Raw genomic sequence first — 13428 nt, forward strand, 5'->3', positions numbered from 1 at the left:
TGTGACCCCACACATTCATACAACTCACACACACACTGTTTACTGTATTTATGGTATAAGACCAAGACACACCCCATACAACTCACACACACCCACAGGCCTAGTCTCACCCACATTCACACACATTCACACACACACACGCAAGGCTACTTTATTTGTACAGCAGAATTCATAGACAAACCCGGTGCAGAGACCTGAGCACAGGACTTATGTGATCGTACTTCCTGGTGACCAAACTCACGTCTTTGTAAAGTACTGAAGAAGTGTTTATTCTGGACCCCAGGCAAACACTGGACCACTGGAAACATCGTCTTTCAAACAAGATAAATGTATTTTTTTCACGAGCAATTCATAAGGCATCCATTTTATACCCAAACACTGTTGCACGTGTAATAACCATGAACTGTGTAAAGACGTGGACTGAGTGAGTGTGACGTCACTCACAGAGTTCGGCTCCAGTCAAATGAAGTTCATCGAGGTTAGAGCAGTTACAGGGACGAATTTGGACCATGAGTATCATAGCAACCAAAGAGCCAATCCGGAGTGAGGCTGTTGAAGGTAACGCCCCTTCCCGCACACACCTCTGGTTTAGCAGGGAGCGGGCACTTAGCGACGATGTCAATCAAACCTGTTGCTAAGACCAGCCACCTCAGGGAAAGAAGGCGCCTGATTTGTCTGTTATTAATGTTCAAATCTTAATTTACAAACACAATAGTGAAATAAAAATACCAGGATCATGTAGCGTGTGTTAATATGAACATTTTAAGACCAAAAGTGACGAGTCTGACAGTGGCAGTTTTTCAGAGGGAGGAGGAAGTGCGTCCATGCTCACTTCCTGTTTGGAACGTGGCGGCTAACGGTTTAGCTCTGTCCATTTATTTATACAGTCTGTGGTAATAACAGATCTTCTGTTTAAAACTCCTGTTTAGAAAATATACTCCTTGACATGTAATTTTAGTACAAATAAAAACAAAACAACAACTTTATGCAGCTTTATTTTGAATTGTAATGTGACTGGACCATGTGCACGAAAAGCCACAACTAAAAATGAAAATGAAGGAAAGTGAAGAGAGAAGAAGATTTGACAAAGATCAACTTTTCCAGTCATTTTCTCAGTGTGTTTTTGTGTCTTTGGTCCTAAACACAACACGTGTGAAATTCAAATCAGCAATCTGAGAAAACATAAAAACATACATCTAGTGAATAATAATAATAATAATAATAATAATAATAATAATAATAATAATAATCATAATAATCATAATAATCATAATAATCATAATAATAATAATCACAGTTACCTGAAATGCCGCAGTTTGATTTCCTTGCACTGGGTGGTAAACATCTGTTCAAAAACATATTGTGTTAATGCAGTTGTGTCATGATGTGTGTATTTCTGTTCCTGTTTTGTCTCCCTGTGTGCTCTTCCCCCTCCCTCACCTGTCTGTACCTGGAGCTGGGCGGAGCTCTCGGCTCCTCCCGTGCGCACCTGCAGCCCATCTGGCTAATCACCACACCTGCCGTGGATAAGAGGAGCTGGGAGAAGACACTCAGGGTGAGATCGTCTGCGTGTCCTCACCCTGTCTGTGCCGTCGTCCCTTCATTCCTGTGTTCCTGTCGTGCCTGTGTTGCTTCACCCTGTTCCGTACTGGATTATCTGTGTTTGGTGCCGGATCCTATGTGTGCATTCAGCCCTGCTCCGACCCTGCTTCTCTGCCCTGGTACTGTCTTGGTTTTTCCCTGCACTCCACGTTCCTGGGTCCTGGCCCGCACCTGGCTTCCTGCTCACCATCAGCTCAACCCTCAGTTTTGTATTTTGTCTCCATCTGTACAATAAACACTGTCAATCTGCCCCCAGTCTGCACTCTTTGGTCCACTACACCCTCCGTTACGACAAGTTGTAATATTAAGAACGTCAGAATACTTCATGTTGTTTTTCGAGTGACATCAAGGATTTTCAAAATATCCAACATTATATTGACTCTGAATTCTGCCAATCTACCTTTTTTACGACAGACGTGGTACATCAGAATGAGGCCGATGTTACACGAGAGAAGAACGGAGACTGACATCAACCATCCAGGCCATGACGCTGTGCAGAGGGCTCGGTGTCCGTCACTCGTCTCTGCAACTTCAACCATTTGGTTATTTATCACTGTAGTTGAACATTTGTGGTATTTCTGCTGTTTATATCTAACTCCAGCACATTTAAGGTCAAGGCTGGACACAAAGAAAACAGCAGAATCCAGCACAGTCCAAACTCAGGCGGGTCAGGCTTTGTATCATCACATTTTATGAAAATATTTTAATGCCTGGAATATTTCACTGTTCAGTCCTTTCTTTAAAACATATATATTAATGTTTCACATACTTACTCAATAATATTCTTGTGGTGTTTCCATAGTTGTACACAAATTCACGTTTGACACCACTTTTATTGTCCTCCAGAAGTTCAATCGTCTCAGTTCCACAATAGTATGATCCTCCATCGTTCTGTGTGATATTAGTGATGTGCAGGTTGTAGCATTTAGATCTGGAGTCCTTCACGAACTTAAATCCAGGCAGTGGATTATTCAATTTTAACATGTATTTTTGATCCATTGGGTTGATCCATTCTTTCCAAGTTTTCAGAATCAGTGTGGGCTGGTTTGTGTGAGAGCAGTTGCGGTACCACACTGTGTAGACTCCAGTAGAACATGTGCAGTCGCACAACAAAGTGATGTTGTCTCCGGGTTTCACCATCACATCCACAACTGACCCAGAGACCCACGGACCAAGAACAGACACTCCTGAAGGACAGTTACACGGACAGTTAAAGCACACACATTAGGGCTGGGGAATGACCACAATGTTTTTGTCTCATTAAAATCTAATTAAAATGTCTTTCAGTATTAATTTCCCGAACATAACATAATAATTATTACTATTTAACACAAGAAACAGAAAATGTTTCTTTCTCCAAAGTCTGAAATCTGCTCCAAACAAGATTTTACTGACAAAAGTTTGTCTGTAGACGTCTAAAAAGACCAAGTCTATCACTGACAATGACAAATAACTGAACCTTGACCTGAACAAACATTTGATAAATTGCACAGCTCTAATACACAAAACTGAATGTAAACTTACCAGACATCACAAACAGAAGACACATGTGCCCCTCCATGAGCCTCAGAGTCTTCTACTGATAAAGTCTCGCCGCGCTCGCTCTTCACCGTTTTATAAATGGTCAGGTTGTGTTACTCAAGCACAAAGGTGATTGGCTCAATCTGAATGGAACATTTAGACCTGAGGTGTGTAATGACACATTCTAGTGGTTTATATGTGTATGATGATATCAACATGGAGCATTTCAGATCATACAAATATGGCACTAAATTAATGTCACTTTTACCAAACACACGTTGACACAAACTATTTTAGGAGCATTAAGCATTAATTAACATTTCTGTAAATATGCCAGAATTAGCCATGAAGCCTGTTGTTCATGTGTTTAGTCCTGTGACAAATGCAGACATCAACCTCAAAACAAACAGAATAAAATGTAAACAATAGGCAGTGACAGAGTCAAAACTATTTACACTGTTTACTGTATTTATATTACAAGACCAAGACACATGAGTCGATATATCAGCAGAACCATCACACACATGAACAGAGACAATAACACACACACAGGATGTAAATGAAAAGATTTATGAATTTTGTCTTGTTCAAATCTTGAATAAAAGAATCAAATCACCAGAAGAAAACAGAACTGCAGAAGAAAAATGACCCGTTGTCATGTTTGAGCCTTCAAAGATCACATTTAAAACGACACATTATATTCTTTCCATTGCAATAGTTTTCAGCGTCTCTGTTTATGCACCTTCACAGTTGGTGTCTGCATTTCTTCAGTGGTTTCCTGGTCCTATTTTTAGAATATAATGTTGATCATTCTGGTTTTGTGCAGGTAGAACCACAGTGGTCCACAGGGCAAAGGAAGTAGAGTTTGTGTATCATTGTCAGGGTTTGATCACTCATGGATCTTTATTTTCGTCTGGCAAATCCGGAATGAGGATCTGGTGGTCAGACGGGTATCTGTCTGTATAAAAATACAGAAGGATATTAATCTGGTCCCAGTCCTCCGTCGCATCTCGAAACAGAAACAAACATGATCTTGTTTAGTGTTTTGCTCATTGATTCTGCAGAAATCTGCGATGTTTATCAGGCCTCTGTGATATATTTTTCTTTTCTTTGTTCATTGTAAGCAGCCATATTTGTTTTGATGGGGACAGACCATGCATGCTCCTGATTGGCTAATCCACCTGTCAATCACACCCGACTGAACTCGGGGAGATTCAGCGGTGACAAGACTCACATCATAACTGTTGAAGTGTGTATTCTGGATCCCAGACAAAATTGTTTCCAAACTTACAAGTCCAGCAACACATTTAGTCATCTGTGTTTTATTAAATGATTTGTCTGTTGCTTTACTAAATCTCATGTTATAAGTTAAACAGTCGTTGGTTTTGACTCTGAACTCTTCAAACAACCTGATGAAATCCTCATAGATGGCCACAGTTGCACATGTAGGATGGAAATGTGTCACCGTGTGCAGAACAGAACCACAACAGTTTCCATTCTGTCAAACCACCTGTCTCACCCCCTGTGTCTCACCCCCTGTGTCTCACCCCCTGTGTCTCACCCCCTGTGTCTCACCCCCTGTGTCTCACCCCCTGTGTCTCACCCTGTGTGTCTCACCCCCTGTGTCTCACCCTGTGTGTCTCACCCCCTGTGTCTCACCTTGTGTGTCTCACCCATGTGTCTCACCTTGTGTCTCACCCCCTGTGTCTCACCCCATGTGTCTCACCCCGTGTGTCTCACCCCGTGTGTCTCACCCCGTGTGTCTCACCTTGTGTATGTCACCCCGTGTGTCTCACCTTGTGTGTCTCACCCCGTGTGTCTCACCTTCTGTGTCTCACCCCGTGTGTCTCACCTTGTGTATCTCACCCCGTGTGTCTCACCTTGTGTGTCTCACCCTGTGTGTCTCACCTTGTGTATCTCACCCCGTGTGTCTCACCCCGTGTGTCTCACCCCGTGTGTCTCACCTTGTGTGTCTCACCCTGTGTGTCTCACCTTCTGTGTCTCACCCCGTGTGTCTCACCTTGTGTGTCTCACCCCGTGTGTCTCACCTTGTGTATCTCACCCCGTGTGTCTCACCCCGTGTGTCTCACCCTATATACAGATTGATCTCAGTCTGGTCCCGTGCTCTCCATCGCGTCTCAAGCCTGGACAAATGTGATCGTGCAATCAGATCAAACAAAGGAGTTCATTGGTCATCTATGATTCACAAATTTCAGCCCAGTTTGATATTTTTTTTTAAACAGACCACGCCTGTCCCTGATTGGCTAATCCACCTGTCAATCACGCCCATTTGAAAACGGGGAGATTCACCGGTGACCAGAAGAAGAAGAGTTTATTCTGGACCCCAGTCAAACACTGGACCACTGGAAACATCGTCTTTCAAACAAGATAAATGTATTTTTTTCACGAGCAATTCATAAGGCATCCATTTTATACCCAAACACTGTTGCACGTGTAATAACCATGAACTGTGTAAAGACGTGGACTGAGTGAGTGTGACGTCACTCACAGAGTTCGGCTCCAGTCAAATGAAGTTCATCGAGGTTAGAGCAGTTACAGGGACGAATTTGGACCATGAGTATCATAGCAACCAAAGAGCCAATCCGGAGTGAGGCTGTTGAAGGTAACGCCCCGTCCCGCACACACCTCATGTAGCGTGTGTTAATACGAACAGTTTAAGACCAAAATGACGAGTCTGACAGTGGCAGTTTTTCAGAGGGAGGAGGAAGTGCGTCCATGCTCACTTCCTGTTTGGAACGTGGCGGCTAACGGTTTAGCTCTGTCCATTTATTTATACAGTCTGTGGTAATAACAGATCTTCTGTTTAAAACTCCTGTTTAGAAAATATACTCCTTGACATGTCATTTTAGTACAAATAAAAACAAAACAACAACTTTATGCAGCTTTATTTTGAATTGTAATGTGACTGGACCATGTGCACGAAAAGCCACAACTAAAAATGAAAATGAAGGAAAGTGAAGAGAGAAGAAGATTTGACAAAGATCAACTTTTCCAGTCATTTTCTCAGTGTGTTTTTGTGTCTTTGGTCCTAAACACAACACGTGTGAAATTCAAATCAGCAATCTGAGAAAACATAAAAACATACATCTAGTGAATAATAATAATAATAATAATAATAATAACAATAACAATAACAATAATAATAATAATAATAATAATAATAATAATAATAATAATAATAATAATAGTAATAATAATAATAATCACCGTTACCTGAAATGCCGCAGTTTGATTTCCTTGCACTGGGTGGTAAACATCTGTTCAAAAACATATTGTGTTAATGCAGTTGTAATATTAAGAACGTCAGAATACTTCATGTTGTTTTTCGAGTGACATCAAGGATTTTCAAAATATCCAACATTATATCGACTCAAAGAAATCTGCCAATCTACCTTTTTCACGACAGACGTGGTACATCAGAATGAGGCCGATGTTACACAAGAGAAGAACGGAGACTGACATCAACCATCCAGGCCATGACGCTGTGCAGAGGGCTCGGTGTCCGTCACTCGTCTCTGCAACTTCAACCATTTGGTTATTTATCACTGTAGTTGAACATTTGTGGTATTTCTGCTGTTTATATCTAACTCCAGCACATTTAAGGTCAAGGCTGGACACAAAGAAAACAGCAGAATCCAGCACAGTCCAAACTCAGGCGGGTCAGGCTTCATATCATCACATTTTATGAAAATATTTGACTGTTCAGTCCTTTTGTTTAAAACTTATATATTAATGTTTCACATACTTACTCAATAATATTCTTGTGGTGTTTCCATAGTTGTACACAAATTCAAGTGTGAGTTTATCACTGTCCAAAACTTCAGTCGTCTTAGTTCCACAATAGTATGATCCTCCATCGTTCTCTGTGATATTAGTGATGTGCAGGTTGTAGCATTTAGATCTGGAGTCCTTCACGAACTTAAATCCAGGCAGTGGATTATTCAATTTTGATATGTAATTTTGATCTATTGGGTATAACCTGTCTTTCCAAGTTTTCAGGACCAGTGTGGGCTGGTTTGTGTGAGAGCAGTTGCGGTACCACACTGTGTAGACTCCAGTAGAACATGTGCAGTCGCACAACAAAGTGATGTTGTCTCCGGGTTTCACCATCACATCCACAACTGACCCAGAGACCCACGGACCAAGAACAGACACTCCTGAAGGACAGTTACACGGACAGTTAAAGCACACACAGAGCAGTACAATGATGTAAAATGAAATGTAACGTACCAAATACCACAAACAGAAGACACATGTGTCCCTCCATTTCTCTCAGAGTCGACTGATCCAGCCTCACTCACTCGTCACCATCAGAAGTGGTCAGGTCACGTGTGATTGGCTGAACTGTTAAGGTGTTACTAAAGACATTTTTTCTATAGAACATGCACAAACAAAGAAAACTTCTGATCATATTTAACAAGATGCAAAATGTCTGAATATTGTATCACATGTAGATGATGCAATTATGACAATACTGTAGGTTTTACAAAAAAAATAACCATTATCTGGGAGATTAGTGTTTAATAAGTTTATTTGGAGCTTTGCACTAACTCACTTGAGCCAGTTCTGAAGTGGTTTTGTTCTTTTGTTAACAGTTCACAGATCATCATTCACACATGAGTAAACTCTGAGGTTGTCCAGGGGCACAGCTCTAACTGGCCTTGGGTCTCAGTTTATAACACGTACTCTTCACTTTACAGTACTAGATGTAACTCTCTCTCTTTACTTATTATTGATGATATTTATGCACCTCTGTAGTTTGTGCTGTGGTTTCCTGGTACAGGTTTTAGGAAGTTACATCAAGGTACTGTTTTCTGCAGAAGCCATCACACTCTCAGACAAAAAGTACACTCAAAATATGACGTAGGCTACTGCAAAAGTATTTTCATTCTCATAAAACTGCAACAAACACAGGGCAGTTTGAGTAATCACCTCATATGTGCAGCTGTAGTCTCCATATTGTTTTATTAACAGTAACTTCAGGCTTCAGTGTGTTCATTATAATTAAAGTGCATTTCTGAGTTTACTTCATCAAAGCTCGAGTGAAAAACAGCCCAAGTGTGAAAATACCACACCTTTACAGATCACACAAGGTCAAGGGCCTCAGAGCACAAGGGCCTCAGAGCACAAGGGCCTCAGAGCACAAGGGCCTCAGAGCACAAGGGCCTCAGAGCACAAGGGCCTCAAAACACAAGGGCCTCAGAGCACAAGGGCCTCAGAGCACAAGGGCCTCAGAGCACAAGGGCCTCAGAGCACAAGGGCCTCAGAGCACAAGGGCCTCAGAGCACAAGGGCCTCAGAGCACAAAGGCCTCAGAGCACAAGGGCCTCAGAGCACAAAGGCCTCAGAGCACAAGGGCCTCAGAGCACAAGGGCCTCAGAGCACAAGGGCCTCAAAACACAAGGGCCTCAAAGCACAAGGGCCTCAGAGCACAAGGGCCTCAGAACACAAGGGCCTCATAGTCCTCTGATCCACAGGGACCTCATATCCCTCTGATCCGCAGGGGCCTCATAGTCCTCTGATCCACAGGGACCTCATAGTCCTCTGATCCACAGGGACCTCATATCCCTCTGATCCGCAGGGGCCTCATAGTCCTCTCATCCACAGGGACCTCATATCCCTCTGATCCACAAGGGCCTCATATCCCTCTCATCCACAGGGGCCTCATATCCCTCTGATCCACAGGGGCCTCATATCCCTCTGATCCACAGGGGCCTCATATCCCTCTGATTCACAGGGGCCTCATATCCCTCTGATCCACAGGGGCCTCATATCCCTCTGATCCACAGGGGCCTCATATCCCTCTGATCCACAGGGGCCTCATATCCCTCTCATCCACAGGGACCTCATATCCCTCTGATCCACAGGGGCCTCATAGTCCTCTGATCCACAGGGGCCTCATATCCCTCTGATCCACAGGGACCTCATAGTCCTCTGATCCACAGGGACCTCATATCCCTCTGATCCGCAGGGGCCTCATAGTCCTCTGATCCACAGGGGCCTCATAGTCCTCTGATCCACAGGGGCCTCATATCCCTCTGATCCACAGGGGCCTCATAGCACAAGGGCCTCATATCCCTCTGATCCACAGGGGCCTCATAGTCCTCTGATCCACAGGGACCTCATAGTCCTCTGATCCACAGGGACCTCATATCCCTCTGATCCGCAGGGGCCTCATAGTCCTCTGATCCACAGGGGCCTCATAGTCCTCTGATCCACAGGGGCCTCATATCCCTCTCATCCACAGGGACCTCATATCCCTCTGATCCCCAGGGGCCTCATAGTCCTCTGATCCACAGGGGCCTCATATCCCTCTGATCCACAGGGGCCTCATAGTCCTCTGATCCACAGGGGCCTCATAGTCCTCTGATCCACAGATACAGGGGCTTCTTTCTAATTACAGCTGGACACAATGACTTTGGCTCAAAATTAGAGCTGAACGGTCAGATTCAGGAGACGTTCTTCACTTGTGCTGTTTCCTTATCACATTTATTTGACCAGGACTGTCCAGCTGAGATTTGCCTCAGACTCAGGCTTCACTGGAATCTCTGTTTATGAACAAGACAGACACAGGTTCTTGTAGGATTCTTGTAGAAGGATTCATAAACACAGACGACATGTTGATTCTTGACATTCTCACAGATTTGCTGGTAGCTGCATCAGCCCTGCTCCTTGAGTTTAGCTACACTGAAAAGTATGTAGTGAACCACTTTTGTTATTGATAGTATAATCTAGTTTGTGTGTAAACCACTTCAATATAATATGTTTTTCTAAGTTTAGACAGGGAAGTTGCAGTAGTCTACTCTTAGGCGCTTGCTTTCCGGTATTATTGAGCTTGACACTTGTGTTGTGGTTTCCTGTGTACTTTTTGTTTTCTTCACTGAGTGGAAGTGCTATCTTTATAGAACATCTAATCTTTAACAGCGTATGCCCTGCAGCCAGGCCTTTGCTTACAGGTCCTTTATTGTCTCACCAAGTGTTCAGACGGAGGCATTGCACAGTTTGGGAGAGAAAATTCACTTGCGCTTTTTTTCTTGCAGCTCACAAACATTCCAAATTTAGCCTCTCATCTCATTTATGCTCTGTTGAAGCAGGATATAGGGTCTTAATTAACTTGTTTACTACATGCAGCAAATGAACTAAATATGCTAAATGAGTTTCCCGAGTCAGACAATATCATTCGGAGTCCAAAAAGTGGTTTATAGTGAACAGAACGTGGAGATTTGACGAGCACGTATTAAAAAAAACACACTGTTACGCACCTGACTTCTCCACAGCGTCAGACAAATGGGGCACGGCTGTTCATCGCTGTGATTGTTAATTCTTTCTCATTTCTCATACATATATTTGGTTCTGCCTCAAATTACTCCCCGTGAAGCCGTTTCTATGCACTTGTCAAATGTTGAACGCTTGGCCGGTCACCGCAGGTTTACAGGAAACAGCTTTATCAGACCGTTGAGTCGGTGGTCGCGCAAAGGAATAGATAGAATTTAAAATCTTAGAAGGCACTGCGTTTATTTACATGTTTGTAAAGTGTGAATTAAACGGGCTGAGGTAAAACTTTATAATAACTACACCTTCATTATGTCTGCGCAGTCTCTCATCCGGAAAATTTAATTAAGTCAAATGGACAGAAAGTTTCCAGGAGCGAACATGTTTTGCCGCTCGTCCAAGTCGCTTCTTCAGTTCTGGCAAGTGTGCGAAAGGAGGACGTAAAAGTAGTGAACGTGAAGACAGGATTATTTAAAACGGGTAAAACTTATGGTGATTTGATAAAGTGTGTCTTTGTGGAGGGTCTAGTCCCACGTAGCTCTCCTTAAACGGCTCATATTACGCCATTTTCTGATCTGTTATAGTGTTGTTTCCGCATTAAAAAACCTACGCGGGGTTGTTCCACCTTGTGATGTCATCGTGTGGCCATACAGGAAGTGCTCCACTGTGTTTTTAAACTCCATACGCCTTCACTAGGATCATTTGGACGATTTCAGCCCTGGAGTTGCGAATCTACTACTGAACAAAAGGTAAAAACGCAGCTGTTAACTTGAAAACTACCACTTGATGACATCACAAGGTGGAACAGAGCGTTTTGAGCTTTGGAGATGTTACAGACTGATAATAAAGTGTTACTCAAACATGTGTGAATGAAACAAACACAGGTCCAGGTCTGTTTTTTGAGGAGATAACACTCTAACATAGCTATAATAATGTGACCTGGCATCATCACTTGCTTGTCTCCAGGGAGATAGATAAGTTTAATGCCATACTGTGGAACATAGACAAAGCAATAACATGTTTATGGAGAGGAGAACTTGGCAGACACTCCCGTCAGAAAACTCAATTTCACCAAGGAAAATGGTTCATCTCAAATTTGCAAATATAATAAAATATGTCTGTGTATTTCCTGATAAACTGACAGTCATACATTTATATTGACCTTATCGTGGGCCACATAAAACGACATGGCGGGCCGCATTTGACCCCCGGGCCTTAAGTTTGACACACGTGCTTCAAGATTAATTAGGTGTATTTATTGCAAAGTGGAACCAGGACTTATGTAAACTGCAGCTACATGATACTAGACGCTTCACAAAGACACACCATGTTTACCTGTTTTAAAGCAAATCTATTCTACAAAATCGACTTTTCAGAGCTTTTAATGGTGTTTCCGCTTCTCATTTACCCTCTTGGAGTTGTTTTTGGTGTGATTCGTGCATGTTTAAGCAATGTTTAATCGCTTATTTTGCTGAGTGATTGCTGATCAACCCCTATTTTCACCTCCACTGGCCCACGCCCACTGTGAAATTTCTTCGTTCTGCAGTTTTATTTTCTCAATCAGTCGTATGCGCAGGATTCGGCAGCGTCATGTAGTCATTTTGGCATGGACGAAAAAAAAAATTAGCTGCTCCGTGGCGTGATTTGCAGCTATCCATAGGGCAGCTCGCTTTTTCTACGTGGAAGTCAGCGATCTTGCTTCTTTTATTAAGACGTTTTAGATGAATATTGAGCTTTAAAATGTGCAAACTGTAACATAATGATCCACGGGTGTCATAGATTATAACTACACTTCAGACACAAGCACAATCAGTCTGCTTTAAGTCACTTTCACTACTTTTACCCCCCAGTTTCAACGAGCAAAACACGCTCGAGCCCTGTCCCTGCAGCTCGCCATCCCTCAAGAATTCAAAAACATTTTCCACTTCCTGACATGAACATTTTATTTAACAGGACAACGCAAAGAGAGACGTCGCCGAAAGGCCTAAACGCTGACCCTGAGGTGGAGCCGTTGACCATTTGTTCGAGCACTTCCTGTTTTTCATGCGATGCAAGCGACACAGAAGAAGCTCATTGGTCAACATCATTTCGATCCAAATCAATTTTCTCTTTGCCAAGTTTAAGAAAAGACCGTTTTCTGCATCCCAGCTGAGCATTTTCCCCTTTAATCAAACATTATTAATCAAAAGTTCAACCCGTTCTTTCTATAAATAAACTGTATAACTGCACTCACTTCACAAAGCAGCACTTTACACTTTTTTATCATTCGTTTTGTCATAAATCCATATAAATTGTTGCATCAAGACTCATAATTTCACAAAACGCTGTCCCTTTATTTCCAAAGTCCTAGGGCACCTTTAAACAAAACACAAACCAGCCACAAGAGGTCAGTAAAGTCACAAATAATGACGCATTAGGCTCCTTACTGTAATTACTATAAAGATCCCTAAGCATGTGAGGTTTGAACAATCCTTAGTGTGTCTTTTCTCCGCTGTACGTGAATCAAACGCAGCCTTTTTACAATATTTAACGTGATGCATATTTGTCTTTTTTAATGTGATTTCAGTATAGATGTTTTTCTGTTCACACTGCCAGGAGGAAAAGGGTCTATTCTGTCTATTCCGACTACATTCGCCGTACCTGTTTTCCAATTTGAATTCATGTTTACATCCCCAATGACACACACAAGGTCAGTGCTTCAGTGCTGCATTGTACTTACACAGGAACTTCACAAATCCCCCCGGCGGACGACTCACCCAAGCCTCCACTAGATGGCGATGTGGCTGCTTGCACGTCCTCACCCCTGCCTGTTTACTCCATCACATAAAAACCTCATTGCTGATGTCATTTAAAGGCCTATAGCGAGTGTTGTGTATTAATTATATTTGTATGTCAAAAAACAGTCCTCTCCCGAGTTGTATAAACACAGCAGTCAGTTGTTTGAGGGAGTTATGGCAAAATAAGTCATGCTTGATTGCTGGTTCCACTTTGTCACTGTCTATTATCTTTCTCA

The 13428-nt window shown here is 42.6% G+C and overlaps 2 protein-coding genes across 2 annotated transcripts in view; both read right to left on the minus strand.

The window, feature by feature from the left end:
- LOC117374788 (dynactin subunit 6-like) overlaps positions 1-13428 on the minus strand; it is a 158489-nt gene that overhangs the window by 76451 nt on the left and 68610 nt on the right. The gene's annotated exons all lie outside the window — the stretch shown is intronic.
- On the minus strand, positions 6030-7411 carry LOC117379019 (uncharacterized). The gene is made up of 5 exons (XM_055225846.1): positions 7375-7411; positions 6894-7301; positions 6537-6665; positions 6358-6401; positions 6030-6207 (listed from the first exon to the last, which is right to left on the minus strand). The coding sequence occupies exons 1-5, from the start codon at positions 7409-7411 to the stop codon at positions 6148-6150; spliced, it is 678 nt and encodes a 225-aa protein (XP_055081821.1). The 3' UTR covers positions 6030-6147.

This window comes from Periophthalmus magnuspinnatus, chromosome 1 (assembly GCF_009829125.3).
Source record: "Periophthalmus magnuspinnatus isolate fPerMag1 chromosome 1, fPerMag1.2.pri, whole genome shotgun sequence".
NCBI lineage: Eukaryota > Metazoa > Chordata > Actinopteri > Gobiiformes > Gobiidae > Periophthalmus > Periophthalmus magnuspinnatus.